Source organism: Oxyura jamaicensis, chromosome 1 (genome assembly GCF_011077185.1).
Source record: "Oxyura jamaicensis isolate SHBP4307 breed ruddy duck chromosome 1, BPBGC_Ojam_1.0, whole genome shotgun sequence".
Taxonomy (NCBI): domain Eukaryota; kingdom Metazoa; phylum Chordata; class Aves; order Anseriformes; family Anatidae; genus Oxyura; species Oxyura jamaicensis.
Window position 1 is genome coordinate 125261547 of NC_048893.1, and position 25342 is coordinate 125286888.

Genomic DNA, 25342 nt, shown 5'->3' on the forward strand with positions numbered 1-25342 from the left:
ACGTTACAGGAGGCCTGCCTTGCCAGGCTGCCAGCCAGCCTTGTCACTCGGTCTCCACAGATTTCTGTGAAGATAGAAGGAAAAAAATTGTAGGCCGGAGATCGGACCTTGCATTGCTGATGGCTTCTACTGCGTAACTGGTGAGTTTCACGAAGCACTACTGCATGAAAAGTGGCTGCTCTTCATTTTCTGTTAGATATCTACCTCTAACCAGACCCAACTAAACTCCTGTGGTACCCCTTAGGTGGTGAAACACATTCACTGTCTCCCACCTTGCAGACAGGAAGAGCAAAGTAGTAACACTTGGAAAATGCCCTTCTGTCTCCTCCATAACGTGGCAAAAGCTCACACATTTGAAAACTGTAAACATATTCCAACTCACATTTATTTACGTTACTGCTTTCACATTGACGTAGTGCAAGAAAATGCTCATTTATTTCAGATGGGGCCACCAACATACCCCAGTAAACTCTTGATATTTTTTATACCATGAATTAATACTGTACTCCGAACATTAATAAATACTTGAAAAGTCTGTAAATGACCTACACTGAACTCCTTTGTAAAAGTATTTACCTTATTTAAATGGATTTATTTTGGTGTCAAAAATATTATGCCATGAACTGCTGGATGCAACTGTTCTGATGAATTTTGTGCACCTGGTGTAGTCTTTGTCATTGCTGTAAGTCTGTCTGAGTTTGGGATTGAGCAGAAAGTCATGAAGAACTGGCAGAGCCAAACTAGATTTGATCTTAAGACGCTCACTTCACTCTCGTTAAAAGCAGCGAGAGTTGAAGCAACGCAGCCCACCTCAGGGAGCTCCTGCGGGCAGGTGCAAAATGACCTGCTGCTCCAGACATGCACAGTCCGGGATGAAATGTTGGATGCTTCCAGCTCCTCTGAGTTCATTTTCAGAGTGCATCAGACTTCCTTGCACACGTGTGCATGCATGTGTGCATATGTGTGCTACTCAGCATCCCCACAGAGCAGAACCAAGCAGCTGCACTGGGTACGTCATGCAGCGGTCCTCAGCTGCACATTTTAGACATAGCCTTCGTGGCAGATGTGGTTGCCATTGATAAGGCTGAAGGTGGCCAAGGAGTGGTTGGTGCTCTTGAGGGAGGTCATTCGGGTGGTGCTCCTGGCCATGCTCTGCGACCGGATGAGGAGACGAGCTCTGCAGCAGAACAGCTGTTTGTTGAACTGTTTCCGAAAGCTCTTGCTGAGCAGGTAGAGAGCAAATGGGTTGACGCAAGAGTTAGTGAACGCCAGGATCCGAGCACAGATGCTGGCAATGAAGTGCAGCACCGAGGTGTCCACCTCTGAGTAGTGGTAGGACCGGTATAAATAGATGATGTGAGTGGGGAGCCAGCAGAAGGCAAAGAGGCACACGAAGACCAGTACTGTCCTGGCTAGGCGCTTACGGGATTCAATCTGGAAGAAGAAAGAGAAGTGCAGGTTAGCAGATATCCCTAGCTTGGACCAACAGCTAACCGTTTTTCCTAGTGCTGCACCTTAGGGGTTAGCACGTGACACCTGCACTAGTTACCCATATATAACATACAATGCTATGCAATATACAGAGAAAAAATTATATTAATAAATATTAATATTAATTATGGAGTAGGGATCTGGGATATTTCACAGAGCTCAGAGACAGGACTTTCTGCCTTGGAGCCATGTGGTATACGTACACAAATGTGCTGCCAACAGCTTACAGCCCTTGGAGACCAAACACAGTGCTCAGAGGCCAAAGGAGCTGGAGAAGTCAAAAGAGGAGATTCTGTACCTACAGAGACCCCGAGGCAGCAGCACAGTGGACCCTTCAGCTGAAAGAGCTGGGGTCACAAGGAGCAGGTGGCTGTAGGAGGTGACCAGATGGATGACCAACCACCTCTCTTAGCATAGCTGGACCTACCCGAGGGGAAGGTGCTGTTATGATGTCAGCTAGCTCGCAGTATAACCTTCAAGCAAACAAGCCACACTTTTGTTTTACTTACATGTGTACTGGCTTGGAGTCAACACAAAGTATTGCTCAACTGAGGGGAGCTGAGGTATCCCATACCTTACCTTTTGCCTGCCAATGCTGCATACTAAGATAATGCCACTGAAAAACACATATTTCTTCCTAATGAAGACAAGATCCATGCTGGAGGTCACACAAAAACTGAGGATGAATGGAGTTGCCCAGAAAGATCTGCTGAAATGCTCTGCTCACTGGGTTATACTGCATAGCAAGTATAATATCGCTGCCTTTTCAGGGATCATAATATTCTCCTGTATGGTAATTTCTGTATGGTAATTCCCAGACCCTTCTAGGATATATGCTGCCACCTGCTTGCTCCCTGTATCAGGGAAAGACCTGAATGGCCTGAAAATTTCCCCATCCCTGGCCACGCTACCCTTGCTGGTGCTGCAGCAAGCAGTGCCTGGCCATGCTCCCGGCCACATCCTCATCCTCACACCTTCTGAGCTACACAGAAACTTCTGAACTAGATCAGAAACTGAGCAGCTGACACAGGCTGTTTTTTGCTCAGGACAGCTGCAAGAAAGGAATATGCAGGAGAGACCTGATGCACACATTTGGACTTTATTTGGTGCCCCTTTAATGGCAGCAACTGAAAATGGGCTATTGAGCTTAGAAAGAACTGACGTGTACCAGATGATAATGTCTCCAGGGAGCAGTCTGAAAATTAAATCCTTCGAGAAAGGGCTCTCCATGGCTAAACCATATATTCTTTTTAAATGTATCCTTAATTTGATACAGGGCTATTGAGGCCACATCTGCACTATAAAGAAAGGAAGCAACGCAATAAAGAAATCAATACCAGTTATCTCAGATGGAGACCTATAGCTCCTGAATGCACAGCAGGACAGGAATGATGGACTGATGGTGCTAGACTGTAGCCTGGCCTTTTGTTTTCTTTAGACCTCTCTCCCCAAAACCAAAGGGGGAAAGGGCTGCTTTTACAACTCACTTTATTGCCACTAATCAAAACATTCACAGAATCTGCAAAAAAATGGCCTGCGGTGTAGAAAGATTTATATACATTCAGAAGAGAAAAGGAATAAGGATTTCAGGGACAGCACCTCACTTAATGGGCAGAAAACATAGCTTTCCATCCCAGTTTTTTCAACTTAGTACTGGAAGGCTGTGAGAGATTATTGTGTTATGTCAACCTAAGGTGGAGATGTCAACTTGGTGCAATTATATGGACGCTTGTTCAGCTGAAGAATGGCTTGTGTCAGTTTAGCTTAGGTTAAAGAACCTCTTAGTTGAAAGAAAGAGGATCTGTCAAGGGAAATAAGTTGTTTAGAAAGAAGTTACCTTCCTTTTGCTTTCTTACTTAGACAAGCCCAAGGCTTAGATGCATCCCAATTTAAGCAGTGACCAGAAACACTCAGCTGCACATGAAGGATTTGGATTTACCCCTGGAGATAACTTTTTTCACCCTAGTGGCTTACAAAAGGAGCAGCCAAGAGTGAACAGTCTCCTGCTGAAAGCCTGGAGTTAGTTTGACCAAATCCTGATTAAATCCTCCAACTAGGTGCAGGGCCTGCATATTTTCAGCCACACATTTTCAGCCAGAGCATGAGACTCAATTGCAATATGTCCCAACTGAGCCAGCTTGGCTGTGAGTTCTGTGGTGGCACTACTCAGGGAATTTTTATTTTTTTTTAATAATATATATATATATAAATATATTTATATACTCATGAGTGATAGTAACAGAGGTCTCTCTGCTTTTAAGGGTACAAAGGGGAGGTTAAGAGTCTGCATTGGTCCAGAGTAAATGCCCTACATACATAAATCAAATCAGTCTTAAGGTGAAACTTGAGGGTATGACCTATTGAACCAGAAGGAGACTGACCAATCTGGTCTGTCAGAGGGCAGATAACAAGTGGGCAGGCTCTTTTGTGCAATACCACTCCCCTCTGCAGACCGCAGAAAAAGAGGCATTGATAGATGGAGAATAAATGAAAGGTTTCAGGGAGACAAGACAGGCCTCTCCTTTTCTCCTAAGACTTCAGCCTGGATTGCACCACCACAAAGATCACACCATCCACAAGATGTGTAACTTCAGTGCGTCCATTAGGAGGCCTCACTGTCCTGCTCTGTCCTGCTTCTTGGGGACACTATGCACAGCACTGTTACCCCCCTGTCTCCAGTTCCCTAGTCTCTCTCCAGCCTGTACTGGTTTTTCTGCATGGAACAGCACCAGCAGATGACACCCCATTGTCACGTCTACATGCTGAGGACTGAATCAGAGCCAGAATTTCCTTCTGCATGAAGAGGGACTGCTTTATGAGGGAAGACTTTATCCAAGGTTCTCTCTGATAAAGGAACATTGATAAGTTTTGATTTTCTGCCGTGCCACCCCTCAGTTTTGATCTCACACCACCATGCTCATCTCTGCCCCATCTCCTGCATCCTAGTCAATACCTTCCCAGGCTCTGGCCTGAGTTTCCTGCTGTGTTTGTTGTGGTAACCACCCTGTCAGAGTCTCCAGAGTTAGAAACATGAGATGTCTTTAATGTTGTGCCGCAGCTTGTGTCAACCATTGCAATTCTTTTAGCCCACAGTCTAATAAAATTAGCACAACAGATGCAGTCTCTGCCCTCATGTCATTTTCCCTGTATGAGCCCTCTTAGCTACCAGGTTCATCAGGAGTGTGGATTTTTGAAGAAAGCCAAGTCTCTACCTGTTTTCTCACGTGCAAGTTTCCTTCCACAGGAATGTTGTAAGCACTCCGGATCAAATTCTTAGCAATGAAATAATAATATACTGATATGACAGATAGGGGAATAATATAAAAGATCAGAAATGATGCCATTGAGTGGATTTTTGGATGCAGCCCATCAGAATGTGGGTAGGGAGCACAGCTGATGAAGGTTTTGTTAGTCCCTTTGTCATGGAAAGGGTGCAAATCTGAAAACACTGCTTCAGGGATGGCAAGCAGCATGGAGACAATCCAGATGATAGCAGCTCTCACACAGATCTTCATCAGTGCATGGGACACTTGGATCTCCATTGGTCTTACTATAGCTTTATACCTAAAGAAAAAAAAAAAAAAAAAAAAAAAGAAAGAGAAGAAAGAAAAACTGAATAATTTATTGACCATAGCACTGGTCATTTATAAATTTCAGGCATTATATTCTTGCTCATCCTTCACAGACCCCTTTAATTTAGAAACAAACAAGGAAACAAAATATCCTTTTTTACTCAAGACTTTTTTTTTTCTGTTGTTTTAAATTTTACTCTTTTCAAAAGATTTCTCATTTTAAACCAGAGATACCTGTTATGAATCCATTCAGTTTCATGTGTATTGATTCTGCGTTAATTTAATTTGTAATTGACCCAAAGAAGCACAATGCTGCCTGACATTAATATGTATGTGTCCAAATAGCATTAAGATAGGAAGTACGATCACAGACTTCTCTTCAAAAGCATGTAACAGTTTACACCCCATTGCAAAATACTGTTAAAAGAAACTGAATGAATTACTGAATTTGCAGATTTTGTAGCACATTTCATTTTGTGCTGTGAGTATGCTTACCTTCTGGAAGCAAAATCTGATGCTTTCTAAAGCTACAATGAGCGTTGCCCATTTAAATTGCTGCTTGGTGCTGTAGATCCAACAGTCCATTGTCCTAAATGCTCCCAGGCTAATTAGCCAGAGATGCTAACTGGCTTGCTTAAAGAAAGAAAGAAAGAAGCAAACAGCAACACCAAAACCAAACAAAGCCAACAAAACATAATTAAAAACACAAGAAAACAAAAACAACAAACTAAAACCACCGCTATTGCTTGCTATGCTAGACATATAGAAAAAATTTTTTTGTTTTGCAGTTTTGTCTTTCATGATTTCAGCCCTTTGGTATAATGTACTTTAGAATCCAAGAAAATGGAAGAAGCAAAGTTATTTGAACCCGATGTGTGGAACGAGAGGACCAGAGAACAGAAGAGTTTCATAACTGCAAGAGCCCTGGTCTGGCAGGAGTGTACACACCAAGTAAGCCAAAATCTACATATGCATTTAAAGACTACAGTAGAAGGAAAAAAATAATTGAGAAGAATTTCCAAACCTACAGGTTTCACAAATTGTTATTTAAACTAATTATCATAGCAATTACAGTCTGCTGAACATTTTTTTCCAGGATCCACCTCACACTGCCCATGACACTTTTGGCCCCTTGGTCACTGTCAGCTCTCTGCGGATTGATGAAAGCCTGTGTCCTCAGCTGCCCAAGCCTACTTTTGGCATGGCAGAGTACATCCCTACGTAGGTGCTCCAGAGTCCTTTCACAATCTCCTTCCAGGGTCCTGGCTCTTTCAGCCAGCTGAATCAGGCACTGAGGCAGGAGCAGAGATAGCAAGTACAATGCTCTGCACTGTTTTAACTAGGTAAGTGCATTATTTATGGGATAAACACATGTTCAGTTTCTAGTTATAAGCAATACCCTGTTCAACGTACCTATAATTTCCCTCTATGTGTGTACGTCTATAACTGTGTATGTGTATTTTATGTTGTACACACACATTTATGTACATATACTATGCATGTACATGTACCTACAAACCCACATGAGAACATACATCCACACATAAATGCATACATGCTTATATTTAAATTGTGGGTGGTCAAACACTGCAACAGGCTTTCTAGAGGAGTAGTTGATGCCTCTTCTTCAAAGAGAAGTCCAAGGACAGTCAAACAGAGCTTTGGGGCAATGGGTTAAAGGATCAGGCACATGGGTAGTGTTTTCCTCTATCCTTCCAGTAGCAGAGAACAATATTGAAAGGAACAGGCAGACCCAGCTGATCAATATGTAGCTATGAGAACAGTGTCACCTGAAGAATTTTGGGTTTCTCAATGATGGGATGGTCTACACAACACCAGGCCTGCTGGCACCTAATGGGATATACCTTTTTCAGAGAGGGAAAAGGATTTTTGCAGAGAAGCTAGCAGGGCTGATCAATAGATTTTTAAATTAGATTTGAAGGGGGAGAAGGATAAAACTAGGCTTATCAGTGATAAGCTATGGGATGGTATGCTAAAATCTGAGGGACTGCATGCTAGTGAGATTCTCCAGTCTGCTCCACGAGGTGCCGGGTACAATGAAACACATTTGAAATGTTTCTACTCTAATGAACACAGCATGAGGAACAAGCAAGAGGAGCTAGAAGCTTTGGCTCCGTTCCAGAACTATAACATCTCTGGCATAAATGAAACTTGGTGGGAAGAGGCCTGTGACTGACATGTTATGGTGGATGGTTACAGGCTCCTCAGAAGGGATAGGCAAGGCAGGTGAGGTGGGGTGGTGGTGCTGTTTGCAATGGAGAAGCTGGGCTGTACAGAGCTTACAGCTGGAGATTACTTATGGGTGCCTTCAACTTGCCAGACATAAATTGGGAGTGACACAGAGGTGATGTGTCCAGCTCCTGATAGGTCCAGGAGATTCCTAAAACACCTTGATGATGACTTCTTGTACAGGTACAAAGGGAGCCAACTAGATAAGGTGCCCTGCTAGATTTGTTGCTTGTAAACAGAGAGGGTCTCACAGTAGAAGTGGTGTTTGGTGGCTGTCTTGGCCATAGTCACCATCAGGCAGTCAAGTTAAAGTCTTTGGTAATAGGAGGAAAGGTGCCACCAAAATTTTAAACCTGGATATGGGGAGAGCAGACTTCAGGCTGCTCAGGGAACTAGTTAGTAAGGTCTGCTTTTGAAGATATCGGAGTTCATCATTGCTGGTCAATTTTTAAGTACCATCTCTTAAGAGCACAGGGACAAACAATTCCAATATACTGGAAGTCAAGCAAGCAGACCAGAAGGTCAGCTTGGCTGAGCAGGGATTTTCTTCTAGAGTTTAGATGGAAAAAGAAAGTATATGGCCACTGGAGGATAGGTCAGGCAATGTCCGCTCATGAGGGGAGTGGAGGGGCAGGCGCTGAGCTCTGTTCTCTGGGGACAGTGACAGGACCCGAGGGAACGGCATGGAGCTGGGACGGGAGGGTCAGGGTGAGTATTAGGGAAAGGTTCTGCACCCAGAGAGTGGTCGGGCGCAGAGACAGGCTCCCCAGGGCAGTGGTCACAGCACCGAGCCTCCCGGAGTTCAAGGAGTGTTTGGACAATGTTTTCAAACATAGGGTCGGATTTTTTTTTTGGGTGGTCCTTTGGGGAACCAGGAGTTGGATCTGATGATCCTTGTGGGTCCCTTCCAACTGAGGATATCCTATGGCTCTTAAAATCTTAAAATATATTCTATCATTCTATGATTCTAATTATAGTGTTACAAATGCTACAGTACAAAAATGGAAGAGCGAGGCTGATTAATAAAAAAAGGTATCTAAAAGAGCTCAGTTTATAGTCAGTTTCACCAGATTATTTACTGAAACACTAGCTAAATGAACATGTTCAGTAAACCCTAAAGAATATAAATGCAAAAGGAAATGAATTACATATCAAGGTATTCATAAATTTAGTTAATTCAAAGTTATTTCTGCAGGTGTTTATTGTATGCTTATCAACATGGCATATTAGCATAATTACTTTAGGGATTTTCTTCGATATAATATAGCCAGCTGAGAGACCATTTTCCAGTATTAATGTCCAGTAATATGAATGAATTGAAGTATACAGAGAAAGATAGAATCTGACTTATTTTTATTAATATTAATAGATTATGGAGAGTCAGAAAACTAATCCATTTAAGGTTATTAGTACATTTTAATTAGACATGGCATTTCCAGACAATATAATTTTGAAAGAATGTAATTGCAAATGTCTAGGAACGCTGGCACTGATTATTAGGAATTTAGTTTACTTTATAAAGCCTGCTACAACAGTTACAAAAGAAGATCTGAGAGACTTTTTGCTCACAAGGGTTCAGTGTACCAACATGAGGTCATGAGGTCAAAAGCACAAAAAATGAAAAAAAAAAAAACAACAAAGAGGAAAAAGAACTGTAGAAACAAAGGATTTGAAGATGTGGGTTCTCATGTATAGGAACACGAGTGCATATATTCTTAAGAACCTGACAATTAACTCAAATTATTTCGCTGACTATCTGCATGACTTTTCTGATGGTGGGCTAACTTAATCAGAAAACTCCAGTAATTATATTAATCTGAGTATTAATGTTTAATTGGTTAGTATTGATCTGGTGGGAGTCTTCATGTCCAGCTGCCTTATGGATGGGTTGATGGGTGTCCCCTTAGCTTGCATTTCAGCAGCTCTGCTTTCTCTCATGAGCTTTGGTTGTGGACAGTAGCTGCAGAGGATTGCTCTGTCCAAGGGCATAAGGTGGGCACGCATCAGTGATTGACCCTCTGGGCTGGGCTGGTGTTGGGAGGATGCTGGATCTTCCAGCGGTGTGTGCATGGGGAGTGAAAATGCTGCACCTCCTGGTTAGTTTCTGAGGATGGGCTCAGAAACTCCTTTGCTCCTTTACTTTTTTCATACAATTTACATGGTAGGGTCTGAATTTTAACATCTAGTTGACATTGCTTAAGAAACGCAACAAGGTAGACTGGATTTTGAGCATCACCTTGCCCTATTTTTTAGACTGTATTTACGGCTCATGCATGAAATACTCTTGAATGCTTTCCACAGCTTTGTCCACTGCCATTTATTTTTTCAGTGAGATGGTCTTTCCCTTTCACCTATCAGCTCCAGATCAGCTGCATGCCCACTTCTCAAACAACAGCAACAACAACAGCAAAAACAGAAAAAGGACAGCTTTGGTGCAGGTGGCTGTTACCTTTCCAGTTAAATGGCTGGTCCTGTGCCATCAAGAGCAGGGCTCACCCCTGTCTTGCAGGCACCTTTTCTCTCCCCAGCACCATTGCTGGCAGGTTTTGCACTGCTTGGACATGGTGGCCACGTTCTCTGTTAAGTGCTGTGCACTGTTTTCCTACTCTGCACAGTCACATCAGCTGTGATCAGCATCACAGCAACTTACCCACTCTGGAACACATCCAGTTTTCTAGGGTAGGCTACCCCTTTGGGACATGAGAGACATCTAATCCACACCATTTACATCTCCAGCATATGCCTTTTAACTCCTTATCACATTTTGTTTTGTCTCCTGAGAAAAGCACAGGGTGAAGGTAAGTAGCTGAGGTGTGAATGGCCACCTGAGGGCAGACTGAGGCTGAATGAATCAAATCCATTTCTCCATGTCTGCGTCAGACTGTGGAGATGCCATGCATCTCAACTACTACAGCTGCCCAAGGGCAGGGCATCAGCCTAGGTGTCTGCTATAGTCAATGGAGAGAAAGAGGTGACTTGGGGTTATTTCTCCAGTCCAGAAATAGGTGCCTGAAAGGAGTGGGGTGATAAGTCACCCGGAGTTGCCCCTCTTTCTGCTTTCTGTAGACAGAGCTCAGGCAATGAGATAATGAGTTTCATAGCTCGTTTTAGATAGATACTTTCCCACATTTAACCTCCAGCATTTGAGTAATCCAATCCAAAACTCAGCTTGTCCGCAATAAATCCAGTTATGGTCATGTATTTATCACCTCTGCTTGCTCTCCAATTCATTCTCTCTAATTTTTGTATGATGCTGATCTTTTTCTGTTGTAGTCTTTCCCCTGCCTGCTTAAAAAAAAAAAAAAAAATCTTGCAAGAGATTAAAAAACAAAGGTATGACTCATGCCTTGCAACAAAGGCCAAAACTTAAAGGGAAAAATATGCCTTCTGAAGATTCTGTTGAATAAACGACACAGTCAAGAATTTCTGTCAACTCCAATCTCTCCAGCTGTCAAACAGCCCAGATGAAAGTGACTGAGTTGCTGATCTGATAGGAAATATGAACGAGGCTCTGACCTTTACTACTGCTCAGTCTTTGAACTTCTCTGTTCTCACTGTGCTTGCTAGGTAGCAGCCTGCCTCACGCGTAGCAGATACCAATGACCTGCTGGCCAGGATGAATGCCAGCACATCTCTGTGTCTAATGGTCTCTGTCTCAGCCTGCACAAAGAAATTACATATGGGGTTGTCTTCAGTGCAATTAATGCAATGATAGGATAGCCTCAGAAATAGTGGGTCAGTGTTTTGGCCAGATGGAGCAGCTCTTTGTGAGGCTCTGGCAGATCAAAACAGTTTGCAAGGTGCTGTGAGGACTCAACATGCAAAGCAATCCTTCCCTCCACTGGCTGTGAAGCTCCAGTGCTGTCCCTCTTCTCCAGATCTGTCTTCAGGCCACCAAGAGGAGCCTGGTCAGAGGATTGCTTCAGCATGGTGACCCAAACTATGTTTTCACAGCTCATGAAAATCTCTCCCTGCATACCGAAAAGTGACTCCTCCACCTTAGGAGATGGGGCTGGCAGGGTTTTGGGCCAACAGTGTTTTGGAAATGAAACCTGACCTGGTATGGCATCTTCAATGGAAGAATTCAATAGCATGTAATGCACAATCACTTCTTAACCTAATCCCAGTGATTCAATTTGTGTCTTATGTAAGTTTAACAGTTAGAATTAAAAAATATGCCAGAACAGATGGTTAGGAGCTGACAAAGTGTATGTTTCTTATTGAATTCTGGAAAATATCTTACATGCATCTCTTAGGATCTCTACTGAGCATATTGAGCAATTGTTTCTCACAACTGAAACTACTGAAATGACCATAAACCACCAAAGCGTGACACCCACACAAGGTTTTTCTGTCGTAAATACTTTTCCCTCTTAGGTTAATAAGTCAGGGAAACTGGAAAACTGTGTCATTATCCTTGTGTTAATAATAATGCTACTAGCGATAACACCACATAATGTACTCTAAAACTTTATGCAAACATTGGTTAATACTGTAGACTTAGCCCCAAAGGCACAACTTCAAATATAAACACAGAAGTAGCTTTATCATGAAAAAGTCAGTTAAGATCCCCAATGGATGTCAGTTTCCTAGACGTAACTTCTCTGCTGGTGCAAAATATTCTAGCTGTCTTTGTGCTCCACAGCTGAGACAAGAAAAAGCACATCAGCTGAAGTATAAATGGACTTTGCCCTCAAAGTTATATTGCCTCTACGTTCATAGGCATAGAGATCTGAAGGGTTGCTTTCACACTCACAATAGGGGAGAAAGGAACTTATCCCTAAATGGCACCTCCAGTGCATCCTTCATGTTCCTTTTCCTGCCACCTTCATCCACTTACTTGCTGCCTGCTACATCAGCCACAAAAATGAAATTAAACCAACAAAGCACAGGAGGAAAATCTGATGTTTCCATTGGATTTTAAATTAATTTAGCTCCATATGTCTCACTTTTATTTATTTATTTATTTAGGTAGGTAACTTCATTCTTTGTGGAGAAGCTTGTGCAGTAGGCAGCCTTAGCTTGCTTTCTTATTTTATGATTGCTTTGTATTAATGCTTTCCCCTCTTTTCTTATGTCAGTAATTACAAGTAATATAGATGTTCCATACAGTCCTCATTGTATACTTGCTAGATATGGGAAGCAAATAAAGAGACAGGCTTTTTTAAGCTTGTAGATACCACCTCCTACAGTATTTTTAAAAGTAGGAGGTTCATGGATCTTAATTTCAGAAAAAAAAACCACTTGTGTCTGATGTAATAATAGTACCTCTGTGGCCAAGAACAAATGAAATTTGCAAAACCTGTCCTGCCATTGGTTCATTACCAACAATACTGCTTAGACTGCATCAGGCTGGCAGAAAGATTTGCCATATTTCAGACCCACTTTCTGTTTTTTTCTCTGAAGGTAGAAAGCCACTTACAAACTTTTTAATCTGTTTAAACTGAGATTTATTTTGAGATGTTGAGCAAATGTGAACCCGAAACTTAAATAAAAAGCAGGGATTTGTTAGAGTGGACTGAAGCCTTACAAAAACGGTTATTTAAATTGCTGTGACATAAAAACACCGAGTTCATCCCAGATCTAGAAAATGAGCTTCTGAAATTGCAACCACTTCCTATTGTAATGATGGAAGAGCTGCCTCTTAGTCAGGATGTCCACATATTTCTTCTGTTCCAACCTGTAACTGAAAGAGGGAGAAAAATTGTCCCATTTTTAAGCTTAACATGTGCACCTTGATTTGGTCTTGGCCTGTGAATAGACTGAAAGAAAACCTTCTCATTAAAAAAAATGTAATTATGTTCACATTATCATTTTGCCCACATAATACGAAGGACTGGCTCAATTACCATGCAAAAAGCCTCAAGCAACAGAGAAAAAGTTGATGCTATGCAAAGACTGCATAAATGAAGCACATGGAGCCTTGTTGAGTGTGAAGTCTGAATTTGAAAGCAATGAAAAAGTCTTATTAAATATTGGAAGTACTTTATGAGAAATGTGATGTCCAAAACTTTCTCATTGTTTCCAGCATGAATGTTATGAATATTTATAGCTCCAAAGATAAATAATTGAATAAATCCACAAAATTGCTAGACTGTCTAAGCCATCAGCACCCTACGACAATCTATTTTGGGTCTATCTGCTTTCTGCATACTTAGTTAAGATTATCGTTATTATGCATGACTCTTGGGTGAACATCTGTTATTAAAATCTTCAGTAAATTGCATATGGGCACAAAGACATCTCTGATGGGCTAGTCTTACATACATTGGCAGGTACTGCCTACTATCTCTCTCCCTCCATTAACATTCAAACAGAAAGAAAGAGGATAAAATGAACAGAGTGGCGTAGTTCTAAATTTTTGAAGCAAGTTTTCCAATTTCAGTCCATGTACCTGCACGCTGCTACATCGGTCTGAAATCTGGATGAATGGGAATTTCAATCCAGGAATGACTGGGGTCAACACTGAGACTACACACTGGAGAGAAAAAGGCTTACATAGTAACTGCTGAGTAATGACTGTGTTATTCCTAGTCATGACTATCCAGAACACAAGATATTTCAAAAATTAACTATACATATGGAAAGCAACAGATGTAAAGGTCACTGGAGTAGATAGTGGATGTCCCATGGGCAATACTGTCCTTATTATAAAGACCCTCCTAACACCTAGGGTATTTATTCTTTGCAGGTGACCTTCATTCAAGCCTGTGAATGAAACCCTGATCTCAAGTCAAAGATTTCGATTGGGTCAGCCTTGCCATTTGCCACAGTTCTTGCAGTTAGACGTAAGACCTGCTATCTGAGGGAGGGATGGGACCTATGCACTGAAATGCATCCTTTGATTTCAAAACTAGTGAGCTTCCCAGCACAGCCAGTGCTCCAGCTGGAGAAGCTCCTTGGTGCCAGCTAACTGCTGTGCAGGTCTCTGAGTGCTCAGCACCCAGTACAGGCAGGGGCAGGGGGATGTGCTGGTGCCCATACTGCATGGTGTGGGATCAGGCACCACCAGCATGGTTTGCTCATGCCAGGGCTGCTGGTAATGCTTTCCATCTAAGGATTTGCTGTAACAGGACAAGTCTCCGGGGTTGTCAGTGGTGTAGGACTGAGGGCATGGAATTAAAATTTTAACAGGGAAATTAAAGCTGGGGCCTCAGATGCAGACCCTTAATCTCAATAGACAGTCAGCCTAATTTCTCTGGAAAGCACAGCCTTCAATGCACAAAAAGAACATCAGTGGTTAACCTAAACACATGAGGTAACTGCTGAATATCTCACAGAACCTGCAATAGAAATTCATTGGAGTTTCTAAAAATGGCAGTTTCTCAGGCCCAGAAGTCCTGCCTGTGATGAGCAATAAATCAATATTGTACTTTGCTCTGACAGAGAAAGAAGAGCTCATCACTGACCTACAACTTAACAGTTCCTTACACTGTAGCACTTATACTACAGTGCACAGCCATGGTGCCTTATCTTTGTTTTGTAGAAAAAGGACAAAATGCTGTATATATATGGAACCTAAAGGAAGCAGGCTTCTTGAAGTTAAAAGCAGCTGCTAGTACAATGGATTGGGAATGCAAATGTGTAAAGTGAGAAATGCTAATGACACATTAGTAGCTGACCACCAGTCTTCTCCCTTGCCACACCTTGCTCTGAAAAAAACATGCAGGGCAAAAAGCTAACTTGAGTGAGAGAAAATGAGAAGTTGTGCTAGAACCTCAAAGAATTAATTAAAAAGAATCAATATGCAACAGATGGGAAAAAAGGCAAAAGTAAATGACAGCAAATATTGGAGTTTAAAAATGTTGGTGTCTGATAAGGAAAGCTGGAGGAGCCAACAAAATATCAAAGGTCATTGTGTGACAGACAAAAGTGCATTTTTAAATACATGGGGAACAAAAAAATCATTAAGTCAGGCATACATATAAACAGTGAAGACATAAACAATGATGGAGACAAGGTGAAAGGCAATCACTAGATATTTAAGCCTGAATACGGAGGAGGTGTCCATAGCTTGTGTGCAGTGCTCTAGAGGTAGCAGAAAAGTCACCAGATGTATTAAAGAAGATGTGAGCCAACATCTGCAAGCCCAAAACATTTTCACACCAGCAGGCCTGAATAATTCCCAGCCATGAGTATAAAAGGAACCAGCTGGAGAATAACTGGTGTTCATTTTTATTATTATTATGTTTTATTTTTTTACAAATCTTGAAAAACTGGAGATTTCCCAGGAACTGGAGAACTGGCTCCAAAACTGTGAAGTTCAAAAATGTGGAAATTGTGACTGCAAAAAGTACAAGAATTTGGACTACCCAGGGCCAATAGTAGATGGTATAATGGAGAAGCTAATACTACTAACAGATGACAATTAATATTAGTCCATGTTGTTTAATGCATGGCAAGGTTAGTCTTTTTTTTTTTTTTTCTTTTTTTTTTTTCTGTTGTCACAAGGTTGTAGGTGATGTAAGAAGGACGTGTGCCCTGCTGGCATACAAGCGAGCAGCCTGTTTGGGCATGCAGGCATGGGTGACCTTGTTAGATGTAGACATGCCCAAGAGTATGCCCAGACACACATGCTTCTCCCTTCCCCATCCATGCCCAAGTGATCCCTGCCCCTCTCCATGGAACAAGGGTTAAAAATAGAAGCCCTGGCTCGGGAAGGGGAGCCGGGCCAGGTGGGGACCCTGAGCCCCATGGCATCCCCAGAGGGTCCCCAGACATGCTGGTAAAATTGTAGCAGTGTGTGGAGCCGTTTGTAGCCTGGGTCCTGGGAACCTGCTCTAGCTGCAGTACTATTTACTGTGGTTATCAGGTGCCTTGGGCAAGCTATAAAGCCTCTGCTGGGAAACTCTGCAGATGGCACAGTGGCTGAGCAGACTGCAAAAATATGTCAGAGTCATTGGGATAAATGCCCATAGTCTAACAGAAGCCATTTTAACTCATACAAGTGCAGTGTGTGTAGGACCCAAGTGAGCAGATTATGGCAAAATAATTGGGAAGCTTTCGAGGAAATGAGACCAAGACTTTGGAGCATCTCTTATGCACCTGCAATCAGGTATCCTGTGCCATTCTTATGGTGTCATGGCTTTAGTGCAATCAGCACCTGAGCTAGTCCCATAATATAAAGCTGTCATCTATGCTTATATGATGCACATGCCCCTTCTGTGGCTTCATCAAAGACAGGTATCCCAAAAGGCCATTACCTTCATATCAACTTTTAGCTCCATGTTGGGGCTAAGTAGTCTAACGGTATCCTTGACTGGTGTTATTACTTCGATTACTAATAGTAGCATGGAAGTGATGTGTCTGTGGTGCCTCCAGCACTGTAGGACCATGCTGAATGGTCTGTCTGTGGTACCACATGCTTTTAAGAATGATATTGAATAACAGGAATAGTTCAGAACAGCCTGCCAAAAGGAGATGGGATCAGAGCTTTAAGCCAGTGTAGCTCAATGATGCCTTCCAAGGAGCCTTGACTACCACACAAAGGCATTTTCATATTGAGAAGATAAGCAGAGGTAAGGGATATTTCCATCCTGCTGAGAAAGGCATAGACAGATGTAATGGTCAGAGGTCAGACAAATTTAGATTGAAATATGACAATTTCTAAGCAGTGAGGATAGCAGAATATTGGAGACCAATGAGAGGGAAAGGGCACCTTTACTTAGAATATTTTAAAGTTGCCTTGTGTCACTGAAGTGATCTGTTTTAATACAAATGCTATGAGATACGCAGCAGCCTCTCTGTGGGGGTGGGGACAGGAAAAGCAGCTGAACTGGATGGCCGGAGCTGTCAGTTCTGGCCCAGCATCCACAGCTCTGGCTCTCCTGGGCCTTTTGAACAGCCATGACTAAATCTCATGCTTCAGAGTTGTCTGCAGGTATGAAGAAATAGTTTTTACCTTTAGAGTGCCATGGTACTGTTTTTCGTCCTGCCTTCCCAAGGAGCCACAGAGACTGTCTTTAACCAGAGGGCAGGCAAAGACAGGGTGGACAGAGCTTTGGCAATGCTTTTCCCTTTGATTCTTGGCAGTTTTCTGCACTCTGGTTAATCTGATCACTAGCTTGGGGTCAGGAAGGCAGTTTTCTGCAAGGTACTCCAGCTTTCTGCCTTTCTCTACATCATGCATATTGGCTGATGCTGGGATGCCTTTTGGTGCCTCACCAGTGGAATGGGCTTGAGCATCACTTCAGTTTCTGCCCAAGACACAGGCTGGTTTCAGGACACTAAAATTCCCTTCTCTGCTCGATCAGATGGTGTGGGGGCAAACCAAAGAGCCTGCTGACAGGAGCTCAGGCAGGACCTCATGGTCTCCTGCAGGACACATGGCATGGGTGAGCTGGTCACGTGGGAGCAGAATTGGTGAGAGGCAACCTGAGGGGTCTCTGCAGGGCTAACTCTTGAGTGACTTTCCAAAATAAAAAGAAAACAGGTTATTGCGGAGGCTATCTCCCAGGAAAGCAGATGTAGGATTTTTCACTGCACATGTAGGCCAGCTTTTTCATCTGAAATCCCTTTTCCTATTTTTGGCCAGGCTGTTGCCCACATCTGAGTGCCATGTACAAATGCCTGAGCTGATGGGACCAGCAAATTCTCCGCAGCCAATTGCTCTCCTTGCTAACGGTGCACACAGCACCTCATACCACGAGACCATGACAACTGATTGGGGTTTTCAGGTTTTACTGAAATGTAAACAATAGGTAATCCAACTTTTCTTCCTTTTGATTGCTTAAATATTGACAGTCTCCAACACATTAGCACTGACTCTAGCCTCGGATTCATGCGCTGGGCCCACTGATATGAATGGGAGCTCTAATGTTCCTGGCTATAGTACTGCATCTATCATGTTTTAGCCATCTGCTCCAGCTAATCAAGACACTCTGAAAGTTTGTGCTGTTGATCTGTTTCTCTTGGTACAGATGGATGCAGGAGCTTAGGAAATGAGAGCTAAAACCAAGGGTGTTAAGAGTGTTTATATTGTATTGACACAGTGGGCAGCAACACAGTATCTAAGACATGGAGCAGGGGCTGAAAGAGATACCTGTATCTCCCTGTGTGCACCTTCTCCCAACAGCACAGGAAGAGCAGCGGCAGGGTCACCATGCCCGCAGCACCGACCTGGTAGTGCCTGCTCGTGCTTCAGTGTGAGGGAAGGCTTTGGGATGGCATTCAAAGCCCCTCAGCACTTTCTTGTTTGGAAGGACTGATATTCTGGCTGAGATCACATTGATGGACCCAAAATGCACGTGTGAGGGTATCATTCTGACACCTTGCATTGACCAGACACGGGACTGTCTTGATAGTTCAGAGAGCGGCTTTCTCAGCCACCCTTTCAAAGCCTTCCTGAGGCTGCACACTAACTTACAGCACAAGTATATTGCCCCAAAATAGCACCTTAGTGACCTGAAGGGATTTCATGAATGCTGTAACTAGAGTGCCTGAAATGAATTCATAATTGTGGACCTGACACTTTGTAGATGATATATTAAAGAAAAGCATCATTCCGTAAATCGACTCTGTGGCAATCAGTTTGGCTTTTCATAGCTTTATTTCAGCGTGGCACACTTAATCCTCTTGTGGAGACATAATCTGGCATTGTAAAATAAAACAAATGAACTGACATGTAGACATTACTCCTTCTCTGGTATTGAATGTATTATTAATAGTGGGAGCAGGAGACATCTAAAGCCCAAAATGGATAAGTCCACCAAATAAATATATTTTTTTTTCATATTCAGAGACATCTTTCTAGAAATTTGGGGTCTGTTTCTTTCCTTCCACCACTGTTTTTTTTTTTTTGTTTGTTTGTTTGTTTTGGGGGGGGGAGAGAGGAAGAGAGGATTGTATGGGTCTTTATGTCTTGCATAAACAAACTTATGTGTGAGTTCAGAGGAACATCAGAAGGTTGTGGCTGTGACCCACTCCAAAGGGTCCGTGGCAGCTGGACGCACTGCTGAATCCCTGCATCCATCCCTGCATCCAAACAGTGAGCTCAGCATTTGCAAGAGTGATTGCCATTGTTAATGCCCTTATTTCAGGTCTCAGAGCTCCTGTGTTACTGCAATTCCTGCTGTCTGCAGCTGGTCTCACCAAGTTAAGCCACCTAGCCACATATTCATAATGTCACCACGTCTCCCCATGATAAGTGTCACTGCCTCTTATGACTGCTGGGCAGCAGCTCAGGGTGTCAGGCATTCCTGCAGTTTTCCAGCACTAAAATCTGGATAATGCAAGATGCTTAAGGTAAAGATTCTGCTTGCAAACTCCAATTATGTTTTACACTTTGCTTTGTACTTGTAAAAGCAACATTACTTCAGGAAGGCTTCAGTGCATGAGCACCAGGGCATTTCGATTTTTTTACGATCTCAGCAAAACAGTGGGCAAGTATGATCAGTGCCTGACAGCTTGCCTAATTTAAATGCAAATGTCTAAACCCTGTCAGTCATGGGAGAAACAGTCAATTAAATAAAGACTTCTCCCATGACAAGGGCAATTAAATGGGCTGCTTTTCCTCTTACTGTGCGAAGATTTTCCTTAATTTCCTGTCACTTGCTGAGCCAGCTTTGGCTTTTCTGCCTGGGCTCTCAGCCCAGGTGTGATTGCTCTTGCAGGCTGCCTCTATACCTTGAGTCTCTTGCAGGAGGAGGGCAGACAAGCAAACTCAAGCTCTCTCTTTGCAGGGATGAGCTGAAGGGTAGCTGAAGAACTCTGTTGCTCTGATGGAGCAGAAGAGCAGCTCAGACAGATGTTCTTCCCCTGACAGTCTTATTTGCAGTCCTTCTAAAACACACAAACACACATACACACGCATCGACTGCTTGTTTCCTTGCTCTTGTATACTCAGCCCTGGCACCTTATCACTCCTGGAGGGTGGCTGTAAGCACACTACAGGCCTTAACTCTGTCCTGGCTGCTCTGTATATCTGCCAGGCTCAAAGGAAAAGTCTCACAGGCAGCTCCCACTGCTCCTGGAAGTGTGGCCAGACAGATTAGGACACCATGCAGCCATCGGAATGGTCTGGAAGAAAATACATTTCTAATATTGTTAAATCTGTTTTGCCCTACCTCACACTCTCTTGAATAACTTTAGCCTGATGCAATCTCATGGTTGAACACAGAGCCAGGCTGAACACCCAGGGACCCCATGGGTATACCCTGTATAACCAAACCTGTGCAGGTCTGCGCGTGTGCATGTGCACACAGAGCACCTCGCAGCCCGGGAGACTCCCAGTGCAGGAAGAGATGAAGCTAGCAGTTTGTCCTTCTGTTTTGTTCTGAGAAAGGTTTGCAAGTGAGCAACCAATCCTCCGTATAACCTCTGGGTCTTGGCGGGTCAAACCACTGAGCTGCTTTGAATGCTCTGTGGTGGAGGCTGGCACTAAGCTCAGCATCTGCAGTCACCAGGAGATGACAGAGTCGGTGTTATTAACCCTGCCTAACACATGATGAAGTGGAGATGGAGAGAATAAAAGTGTACCTCAGGAAGGTACACCCCTGCATCCATGGCATGGGCTGAGCACAACGTATTAAAACTGGGCCCCTGGTCTTCAGAAGGGGATGTAAAGCAACTGAGATGGTTTGTGGCATTGTGGTAACTTCTAGCAGACTTTTCCCACCACTCTCTGCCATAGTGTATTGGCTCATCATATCCACATGTTGCTTTTCATACTGTGTTTCAATGGGCACCTCTATGGGAACAACCCTGCTGTATCACACTGTTTTTTCTTTACACAGCAGATTTCTGATCCCAGAGACACCAGGTCTCTAGGCATTACCATGACACCGTCAGCAATGCCTGCAGTTGTTCCTACTAGCTTTTGTTAATAGAAGCTGACTATAATTGAGTGGTTTTTTTTTGTTTTGTTTTGTTTTTTTTTGTTTTTTTCCCCGGAAAATGAATTATAGACAAATGTCTTTGGTGCACCGACAACTCTCCCTTTCCTTGGAGACAGTGCTGTGAAGTGTTATTCACATCAGATGGGTTAGGAGGTTTTTCTCTCTGAAAGTCCATGGCTTTGATTCACAGTTTCATGTGAGAATCTCAGGCAGGTTTCATGTTAAACAGCAAGAGTTTCTCTGTACCCAAGGAGGGAGGGAGGTATCCTGACACAGTGGTTTATCCTATCTCCTCTGGTGGTACCTTTCTCCATGGACTATGGGACACCTTTCTGCTATCCTGGAGGGGCTCCTCCGTTCAGACAGCAAAAGCTGAGGGAGATGAACTGTGCCTGAGCAGTGTCACCCACCAGACTCCTGAGTCCTCCTGTTACCCTGCTCTGACCACAACACCCTCAGACATCTCCCTGCAGGGCTGAGCTGCTGCTCACCCTTCCTGCAAGGCCACATCTGACCTCAGACGCAGCCTGCTATGAAACCATTCCACGCTCCAGCGTCAGCATCTCCTTGCCCTAGGGGCCACCTCAGAATGCTGGACTAAAGGTCCCTCCATTGGCTCAGGCAGGCATCAACATGCTGCTCACAGCCAAAGCATGTCTTGGAAGTTCTCCCTGTATATTTTACGTTTATTATCTTAATGATTCTGACATGATTAATACTGTGTACTAGAGTTGGGGGTGACAGTTCTCAGAATATACAGACTAATGGTCTGTGAGCTGGCAAAACGTAGACCATATTATTCCATAAGAAAATTATCCTACCACTGCTGCTAATATACCAAAATGAAAACTTCACTAAGCATAATATATAAGTTCTGTTTGTGGTCCAGTGCACAGCATTTAGGATTCATAGATCTAATAAAGGTAAATGTTTTATTATTATCAACTACACTGAACAACAGATGCATTCAAAGACAGTAAAATTGTCCCTGGAAGATGGGAACATAAAGTCTTCTTGCACACGCATACCCATCTCCCTTATAGCCAAGTGGCTCAGAAAAGTGTTGCAAAATTTGATTACCAGTGCAGCATGATGGTTAAGAGGATTCAGATAATGCCCAAGTTGAGAATTTAAGGACACCAAAACCCAAGCTTGCCACAGCTGCTGTTTTCTGCTCTGTTGACTTACTTCAGGCAAAAAATACTATCGATGTGCTGCTCAGTAAAAGCATTTGCCTTGTTTACTTTATGTGACGTGATCAGACAGCAAGAAATCTCTCTAAGATAATCTTCTTTATGATGAATTTTTATTTTCCTGACACTTTTTTAAAACAACTTTGGCCAGAGCCTTGGAAAGATGAGTTCCCTGGAGAAGTACTTATTTTCCTAACTTTTTCTCCAGAGCAGGGTTCCAGCTGTCACAAGAAACTCAAGGGTGAAAGTGTAGGTGATCCTTTATTAAAGATTTTGTGTAGTTTTCCCATTTTCCCACTGCTTTTACAGTAAATTGTCTGAAGAATTTTGTCTGCACATAGGCATGTTTGTTATCTGCTACTAGGGCAGGCAGTGCTATTTTTATACATAAATATCGCAGAGGGGTTGAACTGCTGTGATACAAAACATATTGACCATGCTCTGTCTCTGAAACACAGTGGAGTGATCTGCTTTTATTGAAATACCATGAGGTATATTGAAATGTGTATGTGAACAGCCCTGAAAACTGAGCATAAACAGTCTGATGTTTTAAAGGAGGAGGTTGGGAGGAGACACACAGCATGGCATGCAAGGCACTATCTAAAACAAGGCTATTTCCACTATTTCCATTTTTTTTTTTTTTTTTTTTTTTAGCAGAACAAACTATAAGGATTTTTCTCATATGAAATCTTAGTATTTCTGTGAAATTTCCTATGTTTAATATGGTGACAATGTATTCCTTGGTCTCTTTCTGAAGCATCAAAATTAGAAACAAGATAGCCTGGTGTCTATGATGTGCATAGGAGCTTCTATGAAGGCCAACAGTCTAACAAATACTTAAAATCTTTTCATAAAGAAAGGCTTCATTCTTCAAAATAACATTTGATTTCAAGGTCTTTTGATTTCAAATCTGCATGTTCTGAGATAATTTTCCAAATCCTCACAAAAATCCAAAGCAGAGTTGGATTATTGGAAGCTTATCATCTGCAGAAAAACTTTTTCTCATATATAGTCTAAAGTAGCACAGCAATTACATATTATTTTCACCAAACTTTATTGGAAGACAAAGTTTCCAAACCAACAGCACAGATCAATTTTGACTGGCTACAGGGCAAACCGTTTAATCAAGGGAAATGTACTGACTACAGCGAACTGAGATGCCTGACTTCAGGCATCTTTGAGTTCTTTGAACATATTTCATGAAATGTTGCCTCATATGGTGTTAGCCCTAAGGAAGCAAGCCACTAGAAAAAATTGATTCTAACTGCACTTTAAATTGCTGTTCCAGTGCCTTCATGAAGTATGGATCAATGATCTTTTTGGCAAATATAGACATGCTGTCTTTTAGTAGAACTTCTTTCATGAATAGCTATTTTTCCTCTCTGGGATTGATCTTAGTTTTCTTTTAATTAAGTTAGACTAGTTGCTAAACTGCACAGTTTAACCCAGAGAAAAAGTAACCTGCATTCAGTTTGTTTCTTCTTCAAGCTTTGTGCTCATAACCACCAGAAATTTAAAAGAATTTGTTCTTTTTCCAATGTGAGGTTAAAAATGCCACTTAGGAGCAATGTATTTGTGACCTGAAAATAGATGTTCATGATCGCGCATTTTTCAGAATCGGAAATATGCAGAGTTTTCAAAGCTATGGCAGCAGGCTTACCTGTCAGCTGAGAGAGCAGTGAGAGTGAAGACTGACACCCCTACAGAAGTGAGCTGTATGAAGGGGATAAGTTTACATCCGATTCTGCCAAAGAGCCACTCATCAGCAAGGTACCTGCTGGCATCCACAGGCACGCAAGTCACTAAGAGCAGCAGGTCTCCCAGAGCCAAGCTGGAGATGAACAAATTAGGGACATTTCTCATGGATTTCACAGTACAGAAGATCTTAATCAAAGTGATGTTGCCGATAAGGCCTATCAAAATGATGATCCCATAAATGGTGGGGATGGCATACAGGAAGGCTGGGTAGAACCACTCATCGCTGAGGATGGAGAGGTTTGCACTCTGGTTGACAGAGATGTTGTAGAGGATGAAGTTATCTGCTTCCAGGTCCAGCAGAAGGCACTCTCCAGATGCCATTGTCCTACTTTTCTCAGAACACAACTTTTTGAAAATCCTTGAGTAAAATTTCTTCCTTTGATTTTGCTGCCTCTTGGTTGCTTTAAACAGTCAGAAAAGTTTAAAAGTCATTTCACCTTGTAAAACATTTTTAAAATAAATAAAACAAAAAAGCCACTGCACATTGCTTACCAGTACAGTTTCTATAGGTTGAAAGGAGAACATCTTTTACCAGAGTTTGAATCCTGGAACTTGTCTTTTCCTCATTGCCTTGTCTTGCTGTTAGCTGCTCCCCAGCTCTGGAAGGTCATTTATCACATTCAAAGCCCAGTCAGCAGGAGGCATTTTCAAAATCAAGGCTAGTTAATTTCCCAGCTCCGGGTCTGCCGAGCAGAACAGAGTCTGAAACAAGGGAATTGCAGCCAGCAAGAACTTTTGGTAGTTGCTGTCATGCTGCATTCCCGGTATCTCCTGGCTTTCAGCACCTGCACTCCTCGGCCGGATTTAAAGTGAGGGAAAAGCACGGCTCCTCTGACGGCTCGGATCCTATAGGCAGGATCTTCCGGACGTCAATTCTTCCCCGGCTTCCCATGATGAGAGCAGGATTGCTTTAAATGATCGCAGTCATTCCGTGGGAGCCGCCGGCTAGTGCCGGGGAATGCCAGCCACCTACTGGACAATCTCATCACTGCCTGGGTAGGAGAAAAAATAGGGGAAAAAAAAATCACCGTTAACTCTTTAGATGAAAAAAGGTCTGCTCACTAATACCTCGTGAGATGAGGTTCGATGCCTCCCCCCCCCCCCCAATAAATAAATAAATAAATAAATAAATAAATAAAATGAAAGGGTTTATTTTATACTGCAAATAATGTGACCATAAAGGCTTTTGGGCATTCTTAAATGAGAGCACACTTACTTTGTTTGCACTCCAGTATTCAATTGT

The 25342-nt window shown here is 42.7% G+C and overlaps 1 protein-coding gene across 1 annotated transcript; it reads right to left on the minus strand.

Moving 5' to 3' along the window:
* Window positions 1-367: 367 nt before the first annotated feature.
* On the minus strand, window positions 368-25037 carry GRPR (gastrin releasing peptide receptor). The gene is made up of 4 exons (XM_035326022.1): window positions 24592-25037; window positions 24002-24500; window positions 4704-5055; window positions 368-1434 (listed from the first exon to the last, which is right to left on the minus strand). The coding sequence occupies exons 2-4, from the start codon at window positions 24418-24420 to the stop codon at window positions 1042-1044; spliced, it is 1164 nt and encodes a 387-aa protein (XP_035181913.1). The 5' UTR covers window positions 24421-24500; window positions 24592-25037; the 3' UTR covers window positions 368-1041.
* Between the last annotated feature and the right edge of the window lie 305 nt (window positions 25038-25342).